Here is a 26,927-nt window from a genome sequence, read left to right on the forward strand (position 1 = left end):
ACAGGTTATGCCAACTCTGAAGCTGAAACTTGACATCTTCCTTGGCAAGTGCCGACAGTCAAATGCCAAAATACCAATCCAAATGTCCCCTCACACCTACTTCTTTTTCCCCAACTGTTAGTGAGGGTGTATATAAAAGAATAGCAAGAAGGCCAAATCAGAAGGAAAAGGAGGCCGAACTTAGGACTTTCAGAGAATAATGATGATGGGCCTAAATTCTGATGTTCACTGTTAATTCTACTGACAAATAAAGAGACTCCAATTTTTCTAAGAAACAGTTCAACTTGGAGATGGCTCGGTGGTTAAGAGTACTAGCTGCTCTTGCAGAGGATCTGGGTTCGATAATCAGCACCCACATGGTGACTAACATAGGGGGTCCAATGCCCTCTTCTGATCTCTGCAAGTGTTGCATGACACAGGTGCACTTATATACATGCAGGCAATACACTTGTACACATAAAATAAAAATAATAAAATATTTTTTAAAAAGAAAAACTGTTCATTTATGATAGATACTATTACAAAGATATTTAGCTTCTTTCTGGCAAGAGGTACCTACAAGTGAACATTTTTTACCTAAAACCTGCGGAGATTGCTGGTTACCTGAGGAAGCAACAGATGCCTTTCTTGGACACGAAATCTAAGAACAGAGCAACCCATCGTTGGGTTGACTAGGCTCAAACACACCAACAACATCTAAAGAAAGTAACTGATGGTTTAAAGAAAATGGATGCTTTGAGGATTGAGGATTTTTTAGCTAGCTGAGATAACAAAGCTAATTACTTGGTAGGTCAGAGGGTACTGAAGACATGTGTTATATGTCCTTCGCTCCCCTATAGCTGGGAACTCTGTATTTCCTTTGTAGCTCCCTCAGAAAGCCTAGTACCAGGCATATAGAAAGTACATAAATTCTTTTAACTAAAAAGATCTCAATCTCATTATTGTTAAAGAAGAAACCTCTATATATACATATATTTAAGAGATACTTAAAGAAATTTACTAAAGATTAAGTCATTTTAAAATCTACACTAGAGCTGGGCATGGTGGCACAGGCCTTTGATCCCAGCACTCAGGAGGCAGAGGCAGGAGGATCTCTGCGAGTTCAAGGCCACATAGTGAATTCTAGGACAGCTGGGGCTACAGGGAGACCCTGTCTCAAAAAGACCATAATTAATTAATTGATTAATTAATTAATTAATTAAGCTTAATCTACACTAGGAAGCTTTCCTCTATGAAGAAGCTGATCTCTTGAGGCTACTCCTATTCTCTCAAGCAGCCTATTGTGCCTGTTTTCCCAGTTAAAGCAGAAACATAATAGGAAACCATCAGAAGATTCTGAATTCCATGGTGCCTGAGCAAGGTAATTCAGGATTCTGCATCTCCCTCCTTGCATGGGGCTATTTGGAGAGAGAATGCAGCCAACTCCCAAAACAACTCCAAACATAAAGCATAACAAGGAAGTTAATGAACACTAAGCTGCCACCTATCAAGAGTATTCTGAAATTTCCACAAAGTTGCTAAAGAGAAATAGCTGACACTGATGCCAGTGTCACAGACACCTGCAGTACCAGCAGGTTCATTCGTGTGCTCCTGGGTGACCCCAGAGAACATCACCCTCTCTGGCGGCAGAGGGGCAGCTCCACTTGCCAAACTCACCTACACAGTGCCCAGCGCCTACCTCTAAAGGGGAGAATCTCATGCCCTCTCTGACCAGGCTGATTGATATTCACTGGGTTCCCTCCCAGTCACACTCCCACAGTGGTCTTCCCTGTCCATCTCGTAGACTCTCACTGAACCAGCTGATTCATTTGCCAGGACTTCACAATCATCCTCCCTGACCCTGAACTCTAGACCTACATAAATAATGATAACCTACTTGCTATCTTCACTTGAATTTGCAAAATTTGAACAAATATTTCTTGAGTATCACTCCCATTTTATTTCTAGAATGTCCCAGGTTTGAAATTCATCAAGTAGTAAAATAAAAACTCCTGTCCTCGTGGAGCTTACAATATAGTGACATATTTGCCAGACTAAGTTTTGTGAAAATAACTAGCTAGCTTCCAGTACTCCTACACCCCCATGCCGCCCTCCCTGCCTGTGCATTCTCAGTTGAGGATATTACCACTCACTCACCAGCTTTTTTCCACCTCATCCTCCTAAAGTGCCAAATCCTGTCAGGTTTACCTCTGCTTATCTCTGAAACCACTGGTGCCCCTCCCCGCCTCACCCTAGCCTGCTGTCTTTTTTTGGCCTCTTGTCAGCACCCCTGTCTGAACTCCCTCATCTCTCACCTGCTTCCACCCTGTAGCCACAGTGGTCTTTCTGAAGCATGCTAACTGAAGACTACTGCCCACTGCTCAACAGATGCTAGCTCCTCTGCCAGCCCTACTATCTGACTGACCTTGCCTACCCTCCATGCTCCTGGAACATTCCATGACTCCTATTCATTCGCTCCCTCTTGTACACACTGCCTCAGCCCTCTCTCCATCTCCTGGCCTGCTAGATCCCTGCTCATTCCTTAAGGACTAACTTGGCTGGCATCTCTTCTAGGGAGACTTCCCCCGCTCAAGAAAGCTAACTCGCTTCCTTCTCCAGTGCTGCCCTGGCTTTGCACTGATCTGCTTTCTATTTCCCTCCATTCCAGACTGAGAACTCATCAGGGTCTAGGTTCATGCTGCCCAGATTACCCCAGACACCTCTTGTACCATGGCTGGCTTGCAGGAGACATATAAACAGCTGCCCGTTTTGGTGACCCTCTTGTGCTAGAGGTAAAAGCTTTTTGTCCACCCATGAGGATCCTGAACTCAGGGGAAAAAATTCTTTTTCTAGGGACAGTAGCTATTATATTAAATAAGGAATCACTCACTTCACTTCTGGAAGCAACAGCTCGATGTAGTGGGGTCAGCCACATGTTGTCCTTGGCATTTACACGAGCTCCTGCAACCAAACAGCACAAGTTAGAGGCCACAGAGTCCCAGGATTTTCTGCTAGTGTCATTCAAATGCCATGTGTTGCCCCTGTTTGCCTAGTATAAGCAGCAGATTCTCTTTTCTTTGCATCAGTCACAGTGTGACAAGATTTTATATGGGCTGAGGAAACAAAAACAAAATGTGTCTTATCCTAAAGTCTCAGTAATTTCTCTAGGACTATCCATAATCTTTTACTACATGAAGCAGTTTTCTGTGAAGTTTTTGGACAGGGGGCCTGTGTAAACTGCTCACAGTTCTTGTGTGCTATAGAGTACACAAACAGGCTCAAACCAAGCTGGAACAGATTCACATGAGAGGCACACACCGTGCTCAACTCTCTGAAGCCAGGTCACCAGCACTGAGCAGAAACTGCATGTGAATGAACTCGTGGGAAACAGAATACTCCTGCTCCCTTGACACCCCACACTCTCCATGACAGCAAACCCACAAGACTATGTCTCAGCATTGGAAACACCCTACACAAGTTTCCTTTCTTGTGGGTCAGGGTTCTAAAATATATTTTATTTATTATTTATTATTTTATGCTTATGAATGCATTGCCTGCATGCATGCAAGTGCACCTATGTGTTATGCAATGCCCACAGAGGTCAGAAGAGGGCATCAGATCCCCTGGAACTGGAGTTACAGACAGTTGTCAGCCACTATGTGGGTGGCTGGGAATCAAACCTGGGTCCTCTGCAAGCACAGAGGTGCTCTTAACCACTGAGCAATCTCTCCAGCCCCTGGTTCAGGGTTTTGACCAATCTGGGCAGAGATGGAATGTTTTATAAAAGGACTATGAAAGGGGAGGTGATAACTGTGTAAGGTGTCTGCATATGCTTAAGAAAAGCCAATTTAGTCTTAGGACAGGGAAGATGCTCACGAGGAAGAACAGAGGAAAGAATCAAAGAACTAAGAAGTACGGCAGGGAAAGGGAAGAAAAGAGGAGATGCCTTGGGGACAAGACTGAGAGAGTCAAGTGGAAACAGAGGCTGACTAATGTCACCAACAGCTGAAAACAAACCTAGAAAGGCAGCACAAGACTTCCACAGGCAAAAGTGGACTAGTGTGTAAACCATTGACAAAAAAATAACTAACTGTAGAACTGATACTATCTTTTCTTTGAGAAAAAAATGTCATCAACAGTATTCAAAAAACACAAAACAACATAATGTCTAAAACAAAGGAAATACCCCACCCCTTCGGTCCTGACTGACTTCATGTCATCAGGCACAAGTGTGTTTATAGTTCAAGGTTATTGTAGCATGTTGTCAAGGTTGAGAGCCACTACTGAATTGTTTGGTTTTAATCAATGTTAAAATAACATGAAAGTCAATTTCACTAACTCCAGTTTGCTTCAAAGGGCTCAAAGCCCAGCCCTCAATGAGGACCACAATAGAATCAAAAGCTCTGGGCCAAATGTTCTGGAGTAAAATGGGTTGGAAGGACAGTGGGGCTTACGGGCAAAGACTTGGATTCGAATTCTAAATTCAGCATCCACTGGTCCAAAGACCTAGAGCCATTAATCTGTAAAGTGAGGCTAACAATAAAACTAAGACTTCCATACTCACTTACTGGGTGCTTGGGAGAATGAGATGAATGTGAAGATGCTTTGTAAATTACAAAATATTACCTCAAAATTACATCTAATATCTCACTCACCGCTAAGTCTACAACTCAGATTTTCAGGTAAGTGAAAAGTATGGTGCAAACTCAGTGATCTAATAACACAAAGAACTATCACAGTAGGACAGACACACAAGCACATTCCTTTTAATTAACAATTTTATTACATTTACTTATGTATTTATTGTATGCGCCCATGTGTCCACACATGTGGAGGTCAGAGTTTTCTCCTTCCACCATGTGGGTCCAGGTTATCCAGGAGATCAAATGTAGATTACCAGGCTTGGAGGTGAGTACCTTTATCCACTAAGCCATCTGGATGGCCCCACAAGTGCATTTGTTTTAAATGCAAGAGAGACTCAAATGTTACTGAATGCTGAGGCAGAGGAAACCCAGATGTGATTAAAACAGAAAAACTGGTGACTTTTAAAACAAATTTCCCATTACCAAAAACATATTTGAGATTTTCTCCCCTAAGTCTTGATTCCAGCAGAGGACCAGTGGTTGTTACAAAGCAGACCTTTCTGATTTAGAAATAAATAGCATTTATCCCAACAGGTCCTAGTATTTCTTCTTCCAACATTCTAGAAGGTAGTCAATGCTTTTAAAATTACCCACCTCTTCCTCAGGACTTTTCTTAGGTCATGAATATGTATAGTAAAATCACATATATAGTTTAAATCACATCTCTTAGCCAACCAAATGCATGGTGGTCATTTATTTTTAGGCTGCTTCTTTGGCCCTCAGGTCACGCAGACTTCACACAGTCCTAAGGGTTGGATTCGGGCCTATTATTCATAGTTTGGACAAAGTAAATTTGTGTTTCAAATTTTTTTATAGATACAAAAAGCTATTGCAAGAAGAAAGCCCAAATGAAAACACATATGGAAAGATGCTTTTCATAATTCATCAGGAAGAAACAAATAAAGGCAATCAATGTTAACGTCATTTAATACCTATCTGGCCCGTGGAGGCCAGAAGAAAGCATTGGATCCCCTGAAACTGGAGTTCTGGATGGTTCTTAGCCTCTGTGTGGGCACTGGGAACAGAACCCTGGGTCTCTCAAAGAATAGCCAGTGCTCTTAACTGCTGAGCCATCTTTCCAGCTCCCCCACAAAATATTTTTTTAAAAAGATAGAGAAGGGCTGGGGAGAAGGTTCAGAGATTAAGAACATTGGCTACTCTTGCAGAAGACCCAGGTTGGAATCCCAGCACCCATATAGTGGCTAACAAGCATCTGTAACTCCAGTTCCAGGGAATCTGACGCCCTCTTCTGGCCTCCATGGGCACTGCATGACATGGATTTACTCATATACATGCAGAGATAACACTCATACACAAAATAAAAAAGGTAGAGAGAGGGATAGAAAGAAATTTCTGGAAGTGGTAGGTATGTCTATTATTTTGATTGTAGCAATGATTTCATGAGTATATGCATATGTCTAAACTCAGCAAATTATATATAGTTTAATTAAGTAGTTTACAATATATTGATTCTATGTTAACAAAATTCTTTTAAAATATTTTATTATTTTTATTCTATGTATATGAGTGTATTGTCCACATGTGCGTAAGTGCACCTATGCCATGCAGTGCCCACAGAGGTCAGACAAGAGCATCAAATTCCCCTGGAACTGGAGTTACAGACAGTTGTTAGCTTGCCATGTAGGCACTGGGAATTGAACCCAGGTCCTCTGCAAGAGCAGCCAGTGCTCTTAACCACTGACCCATCTCTCCAGCCTAAGAAATTCTTTTAAAAATAAATAAAAACTATTACAAATCTGACTGGAAGAAAATGGCATCTGACTTTTGTGTCCTCTTTGATACTAAGGTTGAGTATTTTCCAATGTCTGCTTTCTGTCTATAAGCCATTTCCTGAGAATTACTTGTTCATATTTTTGCCTATTTCCCCTTTTAATTTTTTTCCTTTTGAATTATTTTTTATTGATTTTTTTGTGTGTATTTCATACAGAACATCCCAAATAAAATTCGTCTTTATACCCACATCCCAAATGGCACCCTCCCATAGTCCTGCCACACACAATGGAGCCCATATAATCTGCCATCCCTGTTACTGTCCACTGTGTTCTCAGTGCCCCTAGCCGTTCCCATCTGCTGAGCCTAGTCAGCCTATCTAGAGTCCCTTGTTTTAGGAAGATCAGCTCTTCCTCATCTAGCAGCAATCAGCCAACATTCCTTTAGATAAGATTGGGGTCTGCTGTTCATTTTCCCAGTTCTACGATGGGTTACTATAAGGGTGTCTCTTGGGCCACCCTGGCCAACAACTCAAAGGAAGGTATCTTCCAAGAAAAGCCAGCCATGGTCAAGCAGGACCTTTGACTTATCTTCACATAGAAGGAGCTGATAAAAGAAAGGAGCCAGGGGCTCCTCCCAAGCCCATGTGACCCCTGAGGAACAGATCCTCAAAAAGAGTAAAATTAAATTGGTTTATCTGGGCCAACTGTATGGTCTTAAACACCCACAAGGAAAATATAACCAGGATCATTATATTTCTTTTAGAACCTATGTGTATAGCTAAAGGCTACATAACAAGAAACAATCCCCATTTAATTTTTAAATTTACAAATATATACCTATATTGTTATTGCTGTCACTGTTAACTATAGATTTTGAAACTCTTTAGTTTCATATGACCCAAATGTGGCTTTCAATATTAAAACTGTCTCGAGGACAAAAATAACGGTTGTATGCTGGTTCTCTCAGAGACACACACTGCACACAGTCTGATGGCATTGTTAGGTACAGTGTACGGCCTCAGAGGCACTTGAAAAGTGAAACAACACATGATTAGGGAGGAAATGGCAACATGTAAACCTCCATTCAGCCTCTCATGCTCCTCCAGGAGGCTAGCCGGGCAGCTGCCAGAAGCTCCTCTCTCCACAGCAGGGAGCTGTGACAGCGTGCTACCTGCTTGTTTCATAGGTGCCATCCCCGAGGCTGGCGTCCCATCCTCTTCCTCTCAACACTTTGGAGAGTCTTGTTTTACTCTGGGGGAGGGGGTGTCAGATGGCTCAAGCTCTGCATTGAATATTTATAACTGATTTTTTCTAAAGGAAGCTCCATGTTATTTACCTGCCTGTCAGGCACCATTGTGTACTGAAGGACACAGTCTGCATGGCTAATGATTTAAAGGCAGTGTCCTTTACCCAAGGACATTGCAATCCTAAACATGAAAGTAAGTGCTAAATCTTCAGAAACAAAAACAAAAGCCCAGTTAAAAATTATCAGGCACGAATTCTAACTACCAATTAAGCATGGGCTTAATTGTATTCCCAAGAGATGGGGGTAAAGAGAACTCTGGCATCTTGTCTAGAGGCAGTATTTCTGTTCTCTTAGCCTTGTCAGGCAGGAAGAAGTGGAAGGGATAAAAAGACAAGTAATATCAAGGCAGGCTGAATGGCAGGACATTCCTACTGACCAGAGACAATTCATCTGAAGGCAAGTTCATCCGAAGACTGGCATTTCATTGTTGAGATAAATAAGCATTAAAGTAAAAGCATATGAAATATGACTATAATATAATGCAGTTGGGTTGCTATTTGATTTTTCATTTTCTCAAACAGACGAGATCTTACCACAGCTCAGGGAATCCTATCTTTCCAAGTAATTACCTTGAGAAAGTCTATAAGGCCACGTATGTGGGAACTATTCAAAGCATTTTTCAGACTCCCTTTAGAGTTGCCTCCAGAGCCAGCTTACACACTCACCAGAAGATGGCATATTATTTAATAATTGTACCATATCTGTGGTCACGATATGTCTTGTTTAATCACCTCTTTTGCCAGATTTTGAAAAAAAAAATTAATCTTCAAAGAATGAATATTTATTAGGCATAAAAATAAAGAATTGAGTGCCACTAGCTCTGCAGGCAATTGGCATTGAGACTAGAAAGCACAATTAGAAAACTCACAGGAAATCATTTTGCAGGACTACCCCTTGTTTGGTGCATAGGTTCTAGTAAATTTATTTATTACTCATTTATTTGTATGTGCATATGATATGTGCTTGCAGGTTTATGTGTACGCATCTGCATCGTGTGTGTAGGTACACATGCAAGGGTATGTGATCTGTCCACCTTGTGTTTTGAGACAGTCTCCTCTCGCTGGGACCTGGGGCTTTCCAATTAGGCTAGGCTGGCTGGGCAGCAAGCCCCAGGGACCCTGCTGTCTCCATCTCTCCAACTCTGGGATTACAAGTACACACCACCCCACCTGGTTATCTACTTAGACGCTGGGAATCAAACTCAGTTTCTCATGCTTGTATAGTAAGTACTTTACTAAGCCCAACCCCTTTACAAAATTTCTTTTCTACTTAGTAATTACACCCGACAAACTCCCATACTAGAGCATGCACCCTTCTAGTGTTTTCTTTCAACCAGGACCCCATCACCTTTGCGCATCCTGAGTTCTTTCTATAGAATATTCCTGTTGTGGTCATTTTCCTGCAAGTGGTGCTATATCTCAACTCTAATCTCAGCTCTCTACCACTGATTGGTTCTCGTTAATCCACTACTGTCTTCTCAGTTCCATTCATCTGGCTAATGGGAAACAAAATCAATAGTAACTTAGTGAGTTTGGGTTTCAGTACACTAAGAGTGTATTCAACAACAGAGAGCACAGCTGTAACAGGCTATTTTGGCAAGGCTAAATTGTTTGTCTAACATGGGAATCATTAACATCTCATTCATTATTAAATTGGAAACTAGTGTGGTTGGATTCCCTAAAGGCTCAGCTGTCAGATTCAAGCTCAGAATTGAAATCACTATACTCTTGAATTTCTTCAGGGATATAAAATATAAATTGAATAAAAGTCCTTTCAGGGAAAATGAAAGCTATGTGAATTTCAAACTCTGTTAAACAAATTTCAAACTCTGTTAAATAAAATGTTTAAAAACTGTCCCAAAGTTCTCCTATACCCTAAGTCTTCCCAATTTGATGGGGAGAAAGGAAGGAAGGAGAGAAAAATTCTATAGCAAACCAAAATTATACTAAAGAGATTAACAGTTCAGAAATTCTAATACCAAACAGGTGTACATATCAAGATACGTATAACACCCTTGTGGCCCTGCCACATCAGCCACAGGTACAAAGAGACTGATAGATTCTATTCCCATGTGAAGATGATACCAGACCAAGGTTGTCAAGCAACTCTAGCCTAGTATGAATGAACCTCGTGATGCAGAGTTAAGACCTTCCCTTTCAAAGCTGATGCAGTTGGAGCATGAATTTGAGGCTAGCTTGTACAACACAGCCAGACCCTGTCTCAAATAAACAAAACTTCAAGCTATAGAAACAGTAACAGCTCAAGTTGGAATATAAGTTAAAGATTTTAATTTCTACTGTGAGGTCTTTTGTTAAACAATTTCCATTATTTTATTAATACGCTTAGATGAGCATACACAGAGATGGGTTTCAGCATGGCATCTTCATGCGTATGTGTCATTATACTTTGTCCTCATTCCCTTCCCTTACTCTCCTGCCATTTGCCCCTCCCTCCCTGTGCGATATCTTTTTTAATATTTGTTTTTATTTATTTACTTATTTTGTGTGTGTAGTGTATGCCACATGAATGTGGGTACCTGTAGAGGCCAGAAGAGGGTGTTGAATCCCCTGGAGCTGGAGTTACAGGTGGTTACAAGCCACCTGATGTGAATGCTGGGAACTGAACCCAGGTCCTTTGCAAGAGCAGCAAGAGCTCTTAACTGTTGAGCTACCTGTCCAGTCTCTGAGATCTTTTAACACAGGTTGAAGATCCCTTGTCCAAAATACCTTAGCCCAGAAGTGATTCAGAGTTTGGATTTAGAGGGAAGGGTTTGAGTCTATTTGGATATACATAATGGGACAGGACCCAAACCAACACATGAAATTCACTTATGTTTCATATATACCTTATACACATAGTCTGAAGGAAATTCAATACAATTCAGTACCTGTATTTTGACAGTGGCCTGCTGCTTTAGCCAGCTGTGGAACTTTCCACTTGTGACATTATATGGCATCATGTCAGCCCTTTGGAACATTTTGGATTTTAGACTTTCTGATAAGAGATGCTCAACATGAACGATGTCTGGGTGATGATATAGTTGTTTGGAACACAGCCCTGGAATACCCTCAGATTTGTCCAAAAAAAGATCTGCTCTTGAAAGCACAAGGAATGCCCACCAAATTTAGCCCTGGTAGGACTGTGAGTACTATTCAGACATAGAATACTTGTCTCCTAATACAAGTCGGGTGTGGTGGAGAACACCTTTAATTCCAGCACTTGGGAGGCAGAGGCAGACAGTGAGTTCAAGGCCAGTCTGGTCTACATAGTAAGTTTCAGGTCAACTGGGGCAACAGGGAGACCCTGTCTCAAAGAAGACCCTCCCCACCAAGAAAAAAAGAAACTCACCCAAAGAACAGGAACAGCATAAAACTGAGTGCAGCATGAACCTTCCTTGTGTATCACAGCATGATTCTTTCTTTCCAGAACTTCACATCCATGCGGTCACAAGGACCAGCTTTTACCTGAGCACTGCTTACTTTGGAACTTTATCATTTCCCCTAACTACTGCAAACTAGGCCTTTTGTCTAGTCCACTGGCAAAGGCATTTCCTCTAGATTTTAATCTCTCCAAACAAAAACCAGGAGAAGGAAAGACAGCCTATCTACATACAATCTACAATGAGGCATGTACATGTTGTCCAGGGTCATTCCAGGGATTTGTCTAGCACACATTCAAAGAAGAAACCACATAATGGTGAGATGTACTGACCATGCAGGATTCCAGAAATAAACATATTAGCATCTTTAAATCAGATGAAATATTTAAAACACAGAGAATTACAAAGAAAATAAAGATCAGTGGGCACAGAGACTAAATTTCACATGTTTCCCATAGTTACACCCATTTTTAAAAATATAAAATATTTGGCCAGGCATGGTGGCACATGGTTTTAATTCCAGCACTGGAGAGGCAGAGGCAAGTGAAATCTCAGTGAAGTTGAGGCCAGTCTAGTCTACAGTGAGTTCCAGGCCAGCTAGGGCTACAGAAAGACCCTGTCTCAAAAAAACAACAAAAAATGTATATATTTTATAGAATATAGTAACTTCTTGCCTTTCCATGGAGATATTTCTCAATCAACCTGCCTACTCAGAGATTGATATGGTCCCTTATATCTGTACTCATACTTTTATTGTATAATAATAGTTGCCCATACCCACAGTGTAAGAAAACTAGTATTATTTTGTGACACAATATTCATATATGTACATAGGCACACTTAGTAAACATACATATTTTGTGAATATACATATTAGTTCATATAGCATATATAGTATGTGTGTTCATGTAGACATTGAGCTAATCTTCTTACTGCTAAAAAAACATATCAGGGCTGGAGAGATGGCTCAGCAGTTAAGAACGCTGGTTGTTCTTACAGAAGACCTGGGTTCGAATCCCAGCACCCACATGGCAGCTAACAACTGTCTGTATCTCTAGTCCCAGGGGATCCGACAGCCTCTTCTGACCTCCGCAGGCATTGCATGACATGGGTGCACTTACCTACATGCAGGCAATACACGCATACACATAAAATTAATAAAAAAAATATCAAGATATTTAAATGTACTAAACATGTCTGTAAGGCCAAGCCTGACTAGACAGGCAGGAACCAGGCTGTCAAAGTAATATTTAAAAGTTTTACTTGAGAAGCTGCTGTTCAATAACAATTTCTTTCATTGTGTTTCATGTACAGACACTGCTGATCAAATAAACTTCTATGAGCAAGGTAAAGAAGTTTTGTTTGCACTCATATTTGCCAATCTAGTAAATTGGCCATTTAAGCTTTCATGAGCAACTAACATTTGAATACAGCAGTTATTTACCTGACAAAATCAGGAGTTCGATGATCTCTGCATCTCCCAGGAATGCAGCCACATGAAGCGGGGTTCGTTTCTCAGAATCCTGAAATAAACAATGTCAAAGATGCACAACAGGTTAAGATGTGTTGTTCACTCTGAGGTTCATGTTTTCAGATAAGCTTGAGGGCCAAACATCTACTCAGGTGAGTTGTGGTTAAAATTGTCTCTTTGGTACTCCACAGTCACATGTAATAAAAGGTTCCATTTTCCGTGTCTGTGTGTGACATTTGCCTGCCTGCTCATTTTACTAAAGCCCAGCTCAGGTCAAGGGTGAGCCTTCATACATTGAACGATGTATCTCAATTTTTTTTCAAATCTTTAGTAAGGTAAAAAAAAAAAAAAATTAAAAAAAAAATCCCCAACCTTTCCAATCTACCAGCACAGTTCAAAGCTTTCCCAAATTTTATTTTTCTTTCTAAGGGAACACAGTAAAATTGTCCACAAGGACATTAATATAAACACAATCATTCTTCCCTAGCCTTTGTTGGGTTTATTTACCTGTTGGGTTACTCCTGATTGACTAATATGTTATTGTGAGGATAAAGAGAAGTAAGATTTGTCATTTACCTCAAGAATTTTTATAGTTACTGCTCAAATTAATATACCTGATTCTCACATTAGCACACAGATTTTCAAGCAATAAAACTTTATTTTCAAAGATGTGGTGATGCTGCTATAATAGGGTTCATCATGGTCATACAGTTGACTGGACTTTTCAACCCATGGCATTATGATAGCTGTGGACTGCTCTGTTTTCACTTATCTGTGTTGGCACACTGTCTCTGCCAATGACTTTAGTGCCCATTTGTGGAGTTCTTGCTGTGTACCAGCTTTCTGCTTGCCTGGGGCTTTATTTACTCACATTATCTGGGCTCCTCTTAGCTCTCTGAGGTAGGTATTATTATCTCTTGTTTATAGAAGGGGAGGTTATATTTCCCTCCTGTATGTTAATATACTGCCTCTCCAGATGTATTAAATCCTTTGTCAAGGACATCAGCTAGAATCTGATAGTTGAAGGTCCAACCTTGTCTCTGTTATGTACCTGTAGGGCCTCAAAGTTTCCTGATCTGTTTGAGCCAGTTTTTTCATATATATAAAATAGAGAAAGAGTAGAATTGCCTTATCTCTCAGCTTAAACAACATCCTCAGAAAGGCCTTGCCATTTAATAAGGCTAAAACTCACTAATATCTAAAGCAGGTGACTTGTTTCTATCCACAGTCACTAATTCCATTCTGTTTCAGCCTTGTCATGGCCTTTATCACCATCTAAGTGATCTCATATGGTGAGATCACTGAACTAGTGATGAACTAGTGCTGAACTAGTCCATAAGCACGGCCTCTTCCAGGACCATCCATCAATTATTCTGATGATAACTAAAGTCCAACCTCTCTATAGCTTCTCCCAAAGCTGCACACTTCACAAATTCTTGGATTCCCTGTTGATCCTAATTCCTGTTATCACTAGATTAAACAATCCACCTACCAAACTTTTAGTAGCTCAGGGATATTAGTCCATTTTCTTGAGGTGCAAGCCCTCCCTCTCTCCCTTTGTCTCTTTTAGACTATTGCTGTGAGCGTTTCGTGACTCACTGATATCTAAAACAGAGGGAAGGCAGGGGACATAACAAGACTTGCTCTTCAAACCACTTGTTTGAAGACCTAGTAAGTAGTTTTATGGACTAATATCAAGTGGATAAAAAGAGGAGTTTGAATTAACTGGAAACATGTCATCTATGTCTGACTGCAGACAACATAACAGATAAATGAAAACAAGAGTCTGCAACTAATAAATAATGGCATTGGTGGGAGAATTCAGTTACATGACCATAACAAACCCTATTACAACTACATCACCCTAACTTTGAAAATAAAGATTTTGTGCTTGAAAAATCTACATACTAATAAGAGACTCAAGTATGTTAATATAGGCAATAAACTATAAAACCAGCTAAGGCCAGGTTTGCACAAGTATTTTCTATTACTATTTTGTCTACTGATATCCTATTTCAGTATGCTGTTTTAATCTCCTAGTCTCTCTGAATCCTCACTAAGTTTGGTTAAATATTTCTTTTAGGTCTTAGGACAAGGGTTATGTAATTATATGTTGTTCTGTGAATTGAATTAGAGTCAAGGTTTGGTTGAACAAATTCAGCCTTGCCCAAGTGATTTAAACAAGGATGATCCTAGCTCAGATTATGACTTTATTTGACCTGCAGCAAAGTTTGAGAACTTGGCCTCAAATAAAAAGAAAAGTCCATCATCTGTTTTGCCTTGGGTATTTGACCGGCCCATCATTATATGACTGGACTTGCTGATTCTGTTGTTGCTGATATTAAACGGCCTGTCCAAACAAAAGTTTCTATAATAGTAAGAAAGTGTGTACTGTGAGATCATATGGTAAAAATTCCTGAGATGAATCCCAGTATTGCTGTTAGTATGTATTCAAAGGTTTCTTGTAGCTTCCAGAACCATGCCAATCAACACTCCCAATCAGTGGCATGGCAGACAGATAACTGCAAAGGTGACCTGTATTCAAGCAGAAATCCTTTAGTTCACCAAAGCAGCAGAAGATAAACAATCAGAGGTGTAATTAAGACCTTAACCAAAGCAACAGTACACTTTCATTGTTGACCGAAAGTTGCTAGCACTTACTCTCTAGCAAGGAACAGCAATGTACAAGAACACGAGTCAAGGACTGAATGACAGAACCATGATATCATCATGTTCAATAAGCTGAAACTCTGCCTATATCTAAGGCTACATTACTTTGTCATAAGCTTAACCCAATGGTGTCTAAGATGCACTGTAACCCAAAGGTGTGTGGAATGTAATGGTAGAAGGAGGAAGAAGACGGTGATGAAGGAAACACTAGTAATCATGCCATCAGAAATGAGCTCTAGGCTAATGTCAAACCTAGAGTGTGTAGAAGAAGCAAGCCTATTGGTAATCATAGCATGCTTCCATTTTACTTTTTCCAAATTGCCTTCTCATCTATTCTACTGCGTGATCACATAACATCCTACCAGGAAAAACACATGATTGTGTTCTTAAGCTTTATTATTGTCATTTAAAAGAAATGGAATCTGAGCCCTACATAGGTTATATGACCTACCCAACACAGCAAATTGATATTAAAGAATTATTTATCCTGGTCCTCCTATAATAAACTTCACCCAATCTGAAATGTTTTTCTTAATAAAAATAAAACAAGAACACCATCTTAGAAGTTGCCTTAGTCCAAAAACCTTTCCACTAGAGTACCCCAAAACTCCTAAGGATCCCCCAAAAATCCTAAGAAAAAAATTGTGATTAAACATATAAAACCTACAGTAAACATCCTTTAAGTGGGGGTCACAAGAAATGAAATATAAAGGGGACAGAAATAGAGAAACTAGAGAGTGATTGGGGAGCAAAGTTGGAAGCACAGGTGCTTATTCAACAGGGGGCCATGGATGCTTCAGGGCCTTGGAACTTAACATACCAGGACCTGGGAGTAGATGATGAGGTACAGAACTGGAACTGAGACCTCAGAAAGAATGACCCTTGAAGGAAAAGGTTTGGCTTGAAGAAAAGCCAAACATTCGCACTGGCAGAGATCAGAGAGATAACCTTGTCCTGGGCTCTTGGTGAAGGAATGAAATTGTTTCCATCATGAATCTATATCTCCAGAACCCCCCCAGGGGAGGTTAGGGTTTTGAATTTACAATGCCTGTATAATTCAGGAATGTTCAAATTGTAAAAAGGTAGCTCTAGACCAATGATATCCCCAGAGTACCAAAAAATAAAACCCAAAACCTAGCTGGAAAGATATGCCCTCTCTCCATACAATCTAGGATACCACAGACGAAATCTCCACTGAAGATGAACTCATAAGCCTAAGCCACAAGACCTTTGTGGAAACAATTCACCACACTCAAGAGATGACAAAGCCAGCAAGAACCTGAGGTAACAAGAAATCCAGACAGAGATCAAGCATAATGTCTTAAAACTTAAGACACAAAAAACAAAGCCCAAGCTGTGAGGAAGTCATTGTTTTTAAAAGAGTAAAATTTGGAAGCCAACTGTGGTGGTGCACACCTGTTGTCCCAGAATGCAGAAGGTGAAGGATCATTTCAAGTCAGGGCTAGCCTGGGCAACACAGGCTTTTCTTCAAAATCTTTTCTTCAAAACCAAACTACACACACACACACACACACACACACACACACACATACACACACACACACACACACGCATACACACACGCACGCATGCACGCGCTAAGGATGAAAACTGCAAAAGTCAAAAAAGAATAGTAGAGAAAAGGGAAAACAAGCACAGTGACTGTGTGATATGTTCTTTACTATTTAGTCAGCCATATTTCCTAAGCATAAACGTCTACTTAGAAGCTATTCTACACCGGATGCTGCAGCAGATATTAGAGAAACTCACAGTCTAGTTACTACTCTCCAAATACAGGATAGTAGCAACACTAGCCACAATGTCAAACACTGTGTAAATTATCAAATGCAGTGAGACAAATGTCGTAGCTAATTCTTCTCAAGCTCCTCCTGTCCTTCCTGGACCGAAGTCTCAACAGAAATGAAAAGAATCTCTTGCAAATTGAAAAACAAACACATCTTTCCCAGGACTCCCAAGAATCCGTATTGGTCCCAGATTATCTGGGGGTCGTTTCTGGAAAGTTAGAATTCAGGACAAAGCCAGGCACAACGTAGCATCCAGACACAGTGGCTGAGCTCAGTACTCTGACCATTTCCATCACTTCTCATCTTTTGCTCAAATGGCTTCATGGTGATGACTCACACATGGTGAACAGTCATCACTCATGTCTTTACACCACCCATGAATACAAGTGGAAGAATGACTTAAAAGCAGCCTGGAATTGGCTCGTGTGCACAGTTTTAAGATTGTCCAATGTCACAAAAAGGAAGATTTTTTTCCATTACCCATTAGCAACAATTCCAAATAGCCTTTTGCACATGGATTCAGACACATGAAAAGAGAGAAGACCCAGTTCCTCCAGAAGAAAAGCAGATGAACTCTCCCCTTCTATGAATACCCAGGACCAGCTGGGGTCTGAGCTAAATTTGCAGTGTGGCAGAGAGAGCAGGCACAGGAAGTCTCTGAGTCATCTGTTTACCACAGAAGAAGCAGATGAAAGAAAATAGGGAAGCTGAAGTATGTGCAGGCAAAGTGAGTTTGACATGGCAGAGGCCGTGCTGGCGGCTGAGAATTCTGTACAGACGGGGTGGTGCAGGGAGCACCCCAAGCCTCTGTTTTGAAGATGAAGAATTGTTTCTGGTGTGATTTGAGAACTCTCAGCTACAAGTGCACCATCTTTACTTTCTAAATATCTGTCATGCAACAAGTAAACATCCTACCCCATATATGAACAGTGTGCATGCCAACACAGACAATGGAGCAATACCAGGAAAAGAAGCCCAGGAAATGCACAGGTTGAGTTGTAGTCTTCAGCCCAAACTCCTGCTGAAATCAAAGACTGAAAAATAGGGGTTTGGGGATTTAGCTCAGTGGTAGAGCACTTGCCTAGCAAGCGCAAGGCCCTAGGTTCGGTCCTCAGCTCTGGGAAAAAAAAAAAAAAGGCTGAAAAATAACTGACAACTTCGGTCCAAGGAGCTTAAAATGATACTGAACAGAGATCACCAGAGACAAGCAGACGCCTGAAGAAACTCAGAACACATAATAGGTATCTTAGAGATATTTCAAATCATATGAAGAAAAAAAGACTTGGATTTAAATCAAAGAAGATGTAAAATAGTAAGGAAGCTGGGTCTGAGGTGAGGAACTGGAAGGCTGTAAAAAGGAAAGAAATGGAGAGAAAACAAATGTCATGTTTCTTTTCAAAATTTGTGTTTGCTTTCAATTTGAACACCTCATAAATACTACAAAGTATTTATGTAACAGACGACATGTGCCCACCAGCAAAACCAAACACGTTAACATTTATCTATGTCTGCCTCAGAACTCAGCTTTGAAAAATGGTTTTAGGAGTCAAGGGCCATGGTTCAACAAAGCAAATCTTCTAGAAACCAGTGTGAAGAGTATGAGTGTGTGTGTGTGTGTGTGTGTGTGTGTGTCTGTCTGTGTGTGTGACTGTTTTCACTTTCTCATCTCATAAATGGCACAGTAGCATGTACCTTCACACACATCTTTCTGGGCACACTTGTGAGTATTTCTCTAGGCCAGTTGCCAAGGAAAGAAGTGTTAGATCCAAAGGTATATTCATTCCATTCTATTAGGCATTGCCAAATACATTTCAAAAGTCATTTTATCCACACCACAGATCAAATGGACTTTACAGACACAACATTCCCTTTAACAGCTGTGGAATACACATTCTTCTCAGCAGCCCGAGGAACCTTCTCTAAAATAGACCACATTCTAGGACACAAAGCAAGTCTTAACAAATATAAAAAAGCAAAATAATTTTTTGTATCTTATTAGATCACAGTGGACTAAAAATAGAAATCAATAGCAAGAGAAACTACAGAAACAAATAGAGCCTGAAGGAAAACACACTGATTGATGACCTGGGTATCACTGAGGAGATCAGAGAAAACATTTGAAACGTTCCAGCATCGAATGAAAACAAGCATAACTTATCATAACCTTTAAGATAGAGCTAAGGCAATTTTAAGAGGAAAGTTTATAGCTATGTGTTTACATTAAATAAATGTTACTAAATAATGATGCACTGCAAGATCTTTGAAAAACTAAGAATAAGCCAAACTTAAAATAATGGCAGAAACTAATAAAACAGAGACTAAAAGAACAATTTGAAGAATTTGTTTTTTTGAAAATATATACAAGGTCAACAAACCCTTAGCAAAATTAACCATGAGATAGAGAGAAAGAGATCCAAACTATTCAAATTAGAGACAAAAAGGGGACATTAGCCTTATGAAACTCACTACCATGTATAATAAATAGACTAAAAATAGTAATTTATTTTTATTTTATGTGTATGAGTGTTTTGCCTGCATGTATGTAAGTGTATCTGTGTCATGCAATGCCTGTGGAGGCCAGAAGGGGGTGTCGGATGCCCTGAACCTGTAGTTACCAATGGTTGTTAGCAGCTATGCAGGTGCTGAGAACCAAACTTGGGTTCTCTGCAAGAGCAGCCAGTACTCTAAACTGCTGAGTCATTTCTCCAGCTCAAAATAGTACATTTTTAAAGGAGGGACAATGCAACAGATAACAATGAAAATCCAGAGGATCATTATTAGGGAATATGGGAGAAACCTGTATTCTAAAACTCTGGAGAATTTAGAAGAAATGGATAAATTCCTAGATACATATGACCTACCAAAATTAAATCAAGAAGAAACAAACAGATCTACAACAACCAATGAAATTGAAAAAGTAATAAAGACTCTCCCAACAAACAAAGCTTGAGACCAGACAGATTCACTGTGGAATTCTACGAGAACTTTAAAGAAGAACTTAATCAATTAAAATTAGGTAAAAGAACCTGAACAGATATTTTCCCAAAGAAAATATACAGAGAACAAATAAGCATGTAAAACAACACTCAACAGCATAGTTATTAGAGAAAGACAGACTAAAGCCATTTTACATATTTATTAAGATTGCTTGAATTAAAAGGATTACTGATACCAGGTGTCGAGACAAAGAGAATCTGGAACATTCATACACTGCTGGCTGGAACAGAAAATGATACAACCATTTGGAAAAACATCTTGGCAGTTTCTTAAAGAGTTAAACATATACTTACCATACAATATAGGTATTGTACTCTTGGGTGTTTCCCTGAGAGACATGAAAAGCACATGCCTATGTAGAGACCTGCACATGCATTTTCAGCAGCTTTATTTGTAATACATCCAAAAACAGTGAAAGGGATCCAAATTTCCATCAGTAATAGATCAAAAAACAAACTGTAGTATTTCCATGTAATGGGACTATCACTGAGCAACTGAAAAGAATGAACTGCTCACATATGTCACAATGTGGATGAATCAAAGTCATTGTGCTGAATAAAAGAAGCCATGAAGGAAGGAAGCGGGAAAGAGTAGGAGGAAAGAAAAGGGAGAAAACAAAGTATAAATCCATTCACACAAATTCCAGGAAATACAACTTCATGTCCCAAGCTACAAAGCAGATCAGAGGTTATCTAACCAGGCTGAGACTGAGATTGGGAAGGGTAGAAGAAAGAGGTTCCCAAGGGGCACAAGGAGGGTGTATGGGGTGATGGATACACTCATTTTCTCAATTGTCCTAATTGTTTCATGAGTGTATACAAAGGTTAAAATTTTACAAACAACCCAAAATATGTATGGGCTATTGCATATCAGTTATATTTCAATAGAACTGTTTTAAAATACATAAGCAGGCAAAAAAACTTGTCCACCTTATGCAATGCAAGGAGTACATATTTAAAAGTTAAAAAAATATATCTAGGGACCAGTGGGAGGGCTCAGCAGGTAAAAGTGCTTGCTGCTAAGCCTGACAACCTGAGTTCGATCCCAGGGACCCACATGAGGAAGGAGAGAATTCATTTCCAGGAGTTATCTTCTGGTCTCCATACACATACCATGGCACATACACGCACAATAAATAAAATTAAAATATATCTCAGCAGCAGGATAAATTAAGCTCACAGGAGAAAAAGAATGGCAAAAATCTAATCAAGCAATAATGGGTTCATGCTATCTCCTGCTCACATGTGGATGTAAAAGTGAAGTTCTTACAGACAATGGCATAATGGATTAAAGGCGACATGCTTTGAAAACAGACACAGCAGCTAGGCATTGTGGAACATGCCTTTAATTCCAGCACTTGGAAGGCAAAAGCAAGTGGATCTCTGTGAGTTGGAGGCCAGTCTGATCTATATAGGGAGTTCCAGGTCAGCCAGTGCTGCATAGTTAAACCTGATCTTAAAAAAAAAAAAAAAAAAAAAAAAAAGGCAAAGCAAGATTTCTCTTCAAATCCCTTGGAAGGTTTTTGTTTCTGAGAAATCTTTGACAAATGTGTATTATTGAGTAAGGTTGTAAAAAATAAACCTAGAAAACTCTACAAGCAAGAAGGTGAATAGAACCTGGCTAGCCTGTGAGTACACTGTGACACGTCAACCCTGAATTACCATAGGACCCTTGGGATTTCACCACAGTGCTCAGAAATCCCTGAGTGACAGACAGAAGCCCTTCTGGAACGGTCTTGGGACAGCAGCTGGAGTACTGCTATTATGAGGCATGATATCATCTGGCCAGGAACATGGTTTGTAGGCCAGAGTAAATAGAACATGGAAGAGAGTTCTAGTCACCAGTCCCACTGTAGGATGGAATACTGGCCAGGGCACTCATGCCTGCTGCCAGTGTCCTCATCGCAAAGCAATCCGCAGCAGCTCCTGGGGAACACCAAAGCAGATCTGCAGAGCCACGACCTTCCCCTTAGAGCTAATTAAGTTCATCACTGTGTCCTACAGCACCCCATGCATATTTAAATGTCACATGCTTGCTCAACAGTTTTTATATAGGGAAGCTATCATTCTTGTGTACATGGTTGAAATATCTTACTGCTAAATGCTCTGAAGAAGTTCAAAGATTGGAACTGCTCTTGGCTCCTGTGAAGCAGGAAGTCTGGTTTCAGATGGGGCCCTGCCACAGGCTAGCTGTCTCTTTCAGTTAACTGAACCAGTTCATTGCACAAGCATAGCTGTCTCATATGAGAGAGAAATACCCAAGAAGATGATCGCCCAGAAGATCCCCTCCTGTCGGTGAAAGGGTGTTAGCTTTTCATACACAAGAGGGGCAAGCACTGGTGAAAACTGGTTGTTGGGTAAGTGAACACATGGCATCAGGATCAAAATCTCAACATCTCAAAATCTATAGAAGAAGACTGGAATTATAAAAATCCTTGATCCAGAAAGGCACTGGAGGCATCCAGAGTTAACTGATTGGTCAGGGTCACACAGCTATTAATGGCAGCGGTGGAACCCTTCTTTCCCACAATCCACAAATTGACTCCAAGCCTGCCGTATGCCAGGCACTGTGCACAGTGCTGAGGCAAGACACAGTCACAGTCTTCCAGGAGCTTGAAAGAATCTTGCTCTCACACTCTAGGCATTGGCCTTCCTACTGCAGAAGCCTAATAGTAGATTAAACATGCCCATCGGCAAAGTGAAACCCTTGCACAGTGTTAGAAAATGCCAGGGAGAAAAACGTGCCACGAAGGGAGGCACAAAGCTAGTGTGCTTTCCTATTGCTCTGATAAGACGCTCTGACCAACAACAGCTTGGGGAAGAAACCAAAGCAGAAGCTCAGGGCAGGAACCTGGAAGTCTACTGAGGCAGAGACCATGGAGGAACGCTGCTTGGGGCTTGCTTCCCTCGCCTGTGCTCAGACGCTTTTTTTTTTATTAGGTTCCGGAGGAATAAGAGACCATCATGGTTGGGAGGCATGTCAGGAGGCAGCTAGAGCATAAAGCTGAGGGCCCACATCTTCAAAAGGCACAGGAAGCAGGAGAGAAACAGGAAGTGGGGTAATGAACTTTCAGTGCCCGCCCTCTGGCATGGAACTTCCTGAAGGTTCCATGGCCTTCTCCAAACACTGCCATCAACTGACCAAGTATTCCAATACTTGGAGCCTATGGGGGGCACTTATTCAAGCCACATTAGGTCTTCCATGCCTAACTCAAAAGGCACGGCTCTCTACCTCTGCTCTATCTCCCATCTCTGGACATCTGGTAGGAGCTACAATCAGCTACCCTGGGGTTTTTCCTTTTAAATGCTCCTTGAATTTTTTTTTTTAAAGGGAAGTCTGAATATGTTAAATTCATGTTAAATGTTAAAGCAAATTTAATGTAAGCATGAAATGTAAATTCATGCTTAAATGTTAAAGCAAATTCACAGAAACTAGAACTATGACTAATGCAAGAGGTTAAAGTAAATATTCCAGAATCCAACTACTTGAACATGAATTTTGGTTCCCCACTCAACCTGCTTTCTCATACAACCCAGGACCACCTGCCCAGGGGCAGCACCACCCACAGTGAGTTGGGCCCTCCCACATCACTCAACAATCAAGAAAATGCCTCACGGACAAGTCTTCATGACAATCCAGTGGAAGAAATTCCCTAACTGAAAAGGTTCCCTTTTCCCAGATATGTCAAGTTGACAGCCAAAGTCAGCTACGGCACAAATGTTCAGACCCATCTACTCTGGATACAATGAGAACTCTTAGCCATTGTGGGCCTCTCTCCCTCCCTTTCCCTCTCTTCCTCTCTCTGGATAAATTAAAAACTGAAGCTTTTATGAGTTTCTATGACTCACAGAAAATAATTTAAATGAGACTGATTAGTAGCTCTACCCAAGTGTTTTTTCCATCCTCCAGGTGGAGATTTTAGAGACAGAATTTACATGTAATATTGATAATAAAATTCACCCATGCAGCTATCTGGACCAAAGGTAAAATACTGGTACAGTACACCAGGATGCTAACATGATTACCTCTGAGTGAACAATTCTTATGGGCATTCTCTGCTTGCTTGCCACTCACTGCATTTTAATACTTGCAGTTTAGAAACAGGAAAATAAAATTCCTTTTGTAAATAAAATACTTTGTTATTAAAAATCAAAGACAGGTCTGCTCTAACAAGATAGTTTTAAGTAATTACATAAAATAATAAAGCACTAGACATTATTTCATGTCCAAAGCTTTCATTATCTTTTTTTTTATTTTTGATCTTTTTTGAAATAGGGTCTCTGTGTAGCCCCAGCTGTCCTGGAACTCACTATGTAGACCAGGCTGGCCTTGAACTCACAGACATCTGCCTGCCTCTGCCTCCCGAGTGCTGGGTTTAAAGGCTTGAGCTACCAATCCCGGCCATCATTATCTTATAGTAAGCTTTAAATCTTTGATATATGGATGTATTTCTTTGCAAATAAACAAAACATTACGTCTGTGATCAAACATGGTAAAACTATAATTTGTCTAACGTTCCATAAAGTTGTCAAAACACTGCTCTATACAATGCCTCAGCTGAGCCTTAAAATAAATGACCACAGATGCCAACCCAGATTACTATATCCAGCCAAAATGTCTATTATAGTTGAAGGGGAAAGAAAAATCTTCCATGACATAAATAGGCTGAAGGAATTCTTGTCCAGTATGTACTTCTATCCACATTTACAAGGACATGAATGAAGGCTGACTCGGAGTTAATGATCTGCCCAAGTCACAAACCTGGTAGCCCTGGATTTCCTGGCCCCTCATTTTCTGTAGTCTCTCAGAACACCATGAAGAGTGTTAAGCAACCAATAGGAATCTTCTCCAAGGAAGAACTTGCTTCCACTCTCCCCACAGCACTCTGGAGAACTTTGGGCATACTTGAAACCTTCCTGTCAAGGGACCTGTGGGATATTTAGGCATGTGTGCATACACACCCCAATTAGGAAGAATAAAGACTAGAAGTCAGAATGCCCTGACTCTGAGTTATTCCTCGGCCATTTATGAGCCATGTGGCTTTGGGAAAATAAATCAGCCTCTTCAAGGCTCACTTGTCTTTTCTACAAAATGAAAATAGGATTGTTTTCATTATAGATGCACACTAGATGTCTAATAAATATCAGCCCTCCTATTATTATTCTATCTTTGTGGCTTGTCTTGATTTTTTCTTCAGTTTCCTTGATGACTCAAGAAGAAAAACAAGGAGACTGAAAACTAGCTTCTAAGGAAATGGCTTTACTGGTAAGAAATTATATTTGTTTACAAGTCAAAAAGCCAAAGCCAATCAATAACTCCCTCCACCCCATGAAGTAGTCAACCATTGTACTCTGTATCCTGGACATTATAAATTGTCCTATTAGCTGGACATGGTAGTGCACACCTTTAATCCAAGCCCTCAGGAGGTAGAGGCAGATAGATCTCTTTGAGTTCAAGACCAGCCTGGTCTACATAGTGAGTTCTGGGCCAGCTGGGGCTACAGGGAGATCCTGTCTCAAAAAGACCAAAAAAAATTGTTCTATTGGACCCACAGGTAACTATAGCCTCTCTCAGACTCTAGCCCTAGGCCCTGCATTCTTCATCCTCAATCTCCTAAAACCCAGGCTCTTCCTATTCACAAAACCACTTAAATACCTACAGAGCAAGGCCTCTTAATCCCTGTTCAGAATATATTCCTCCTGCCCCAGTTCACCTTCCTCATACCATATCAGCAGAGTCAGATCTGGGCAAAGCAGAGCTGCCCAGGGGTGAGTGAGTGAGTGAGTGAGTGAGTGAGTGAGTGAGTGAGTGAGTGAGTGAGTAGTGAGGGAGTGAGGGAGTGAGTATGCATATCTGAGTACCACTGTATACATGTGGAGGTCAAAGGACAACCTTCAGCTGCCAGTCAACTCTTCTGTGACACAGGGTCTTTTCATAAGCCAGGCTAGCGGGTCTTCAATCTTCTAGAGAGTCTCCTGCCTCTGGCCCCCATCTCCTCATAGGAGCACGCTGAGATTACAGACACTTTAACTGAAATGCCTGGCTTTTATGTGAGTTCCAGGGATCTAAAGTCAGGTTTTCAGGTTTGTACAGCAAGTACTTTTGCCCACTGAGCCGTTTTCCCATGCCCTGTCCTTTGAGTTTTAATGTGATATCCCTCCCTTCTGTTCCTTTCCTAAGCTCAGTCATGTAAGTCAGATATACCCAAACCAAAACACTCTCACCAAGCCTTTCTGGCACTTAAAAGAGAATTTTGTACCCCAAGACACTTAAAATCTCAAAAAATTTTTTAAAATTCAAAGTTCCTCCTTAATCCTTAGAAGTAAATCCACTACAGACGTAAAGGTATTCAGGCAGCTAACCAGGGGTCACTTTCTACATGACCAAACAAGAAAGCATTCACATATGCCCTTTCTAAACCAAGCCAATGGGACAGAAAGTCAAATACATCACAATGAGTCCTATAAATCAGCTTATGCTTAGGGAGGCTGACTGCAAAATGGCAGCCTTCCAAGCCCTTAATTAGAGATTGATATGAATAGTCCCAGAACTGGGAGATGGCCACCTAAGAGCATTTCTCAGAGACAAGGGAAATGGAAGGCATACCTTTCCACCTCCAGGGCCATCTCCAATAAACTTGGCCTTCTCCAGAATAAACCAAAGAGAGGTTGTGGCAGATATGCATGTGCCCATCATAAGCTGCACTTCAGAGGAACTGTTTCTCTAATCTTGGTATTTTAAGACAATTATGTTTTTCACGTGGATTAAGAACCTGTTGGGATCCTGACATGACAGCCTGGTTTCTCAGAGCAAAGAGAAAGCAAGAATATGATCTTTCCTTACAGACATCTCAAATACCTTTGTTCTCAAGACCAGGGAGAACATGAGATGTGACATTCCTTAGATGGAATAAGCACTGGGTATTTATTTGGATAGAGAGCTTG

At 40.6% G+C, this 26,927-nt stretch overlaps 1 protein-coding gene across 5 annotated transcripts in view; it reads right to left on the reverse strand.

The window, feature by feature from the left end:
- Ankrd44 (ankyrin repeat domain 44) overlaps nt 1-26,927 on the reverse strand; it is a 350,075-nt gene that overhangs the window by 152,639 nt on the left and 170,509 nt on the right. For all 5 annotated transcript variants that reach the window (XM_017801989.2, XM_017801990.2, XM_029553616.1 and 2 more), the window contains exons 3-4: nt 12,485-12,563; nt 2,870-2,940 (exon numbers count right to left, since the gene is read on the reverse strand). In XM_017801989.2, the coding sequence (XP_017657478.1) occupies nt 2,870-2,940; nt 12,485-12,563 (150 nt within the window). The remainder of the gene's footprint in view (nt 1-2,869; nt 2,941-12,484; nt 12,564-26,927) is intronic.

The sequence above is a fragment of the Nannospalax galili genome, unplaced genomic scaffold, assembly GCF_000622305.1.
Source record: "Nannospalax galili isolate Female #2095 unplaced genomic scaffold, S.galili_v1.0 scaffold1024, whole genome shotgun sequence".
NCBI classification, from domain to species: Eukaryota; Metazoa; Chordata; class Mammalia; order Rodentia; family Spalacidae; genus Nannospalax; species Nannospalax galili.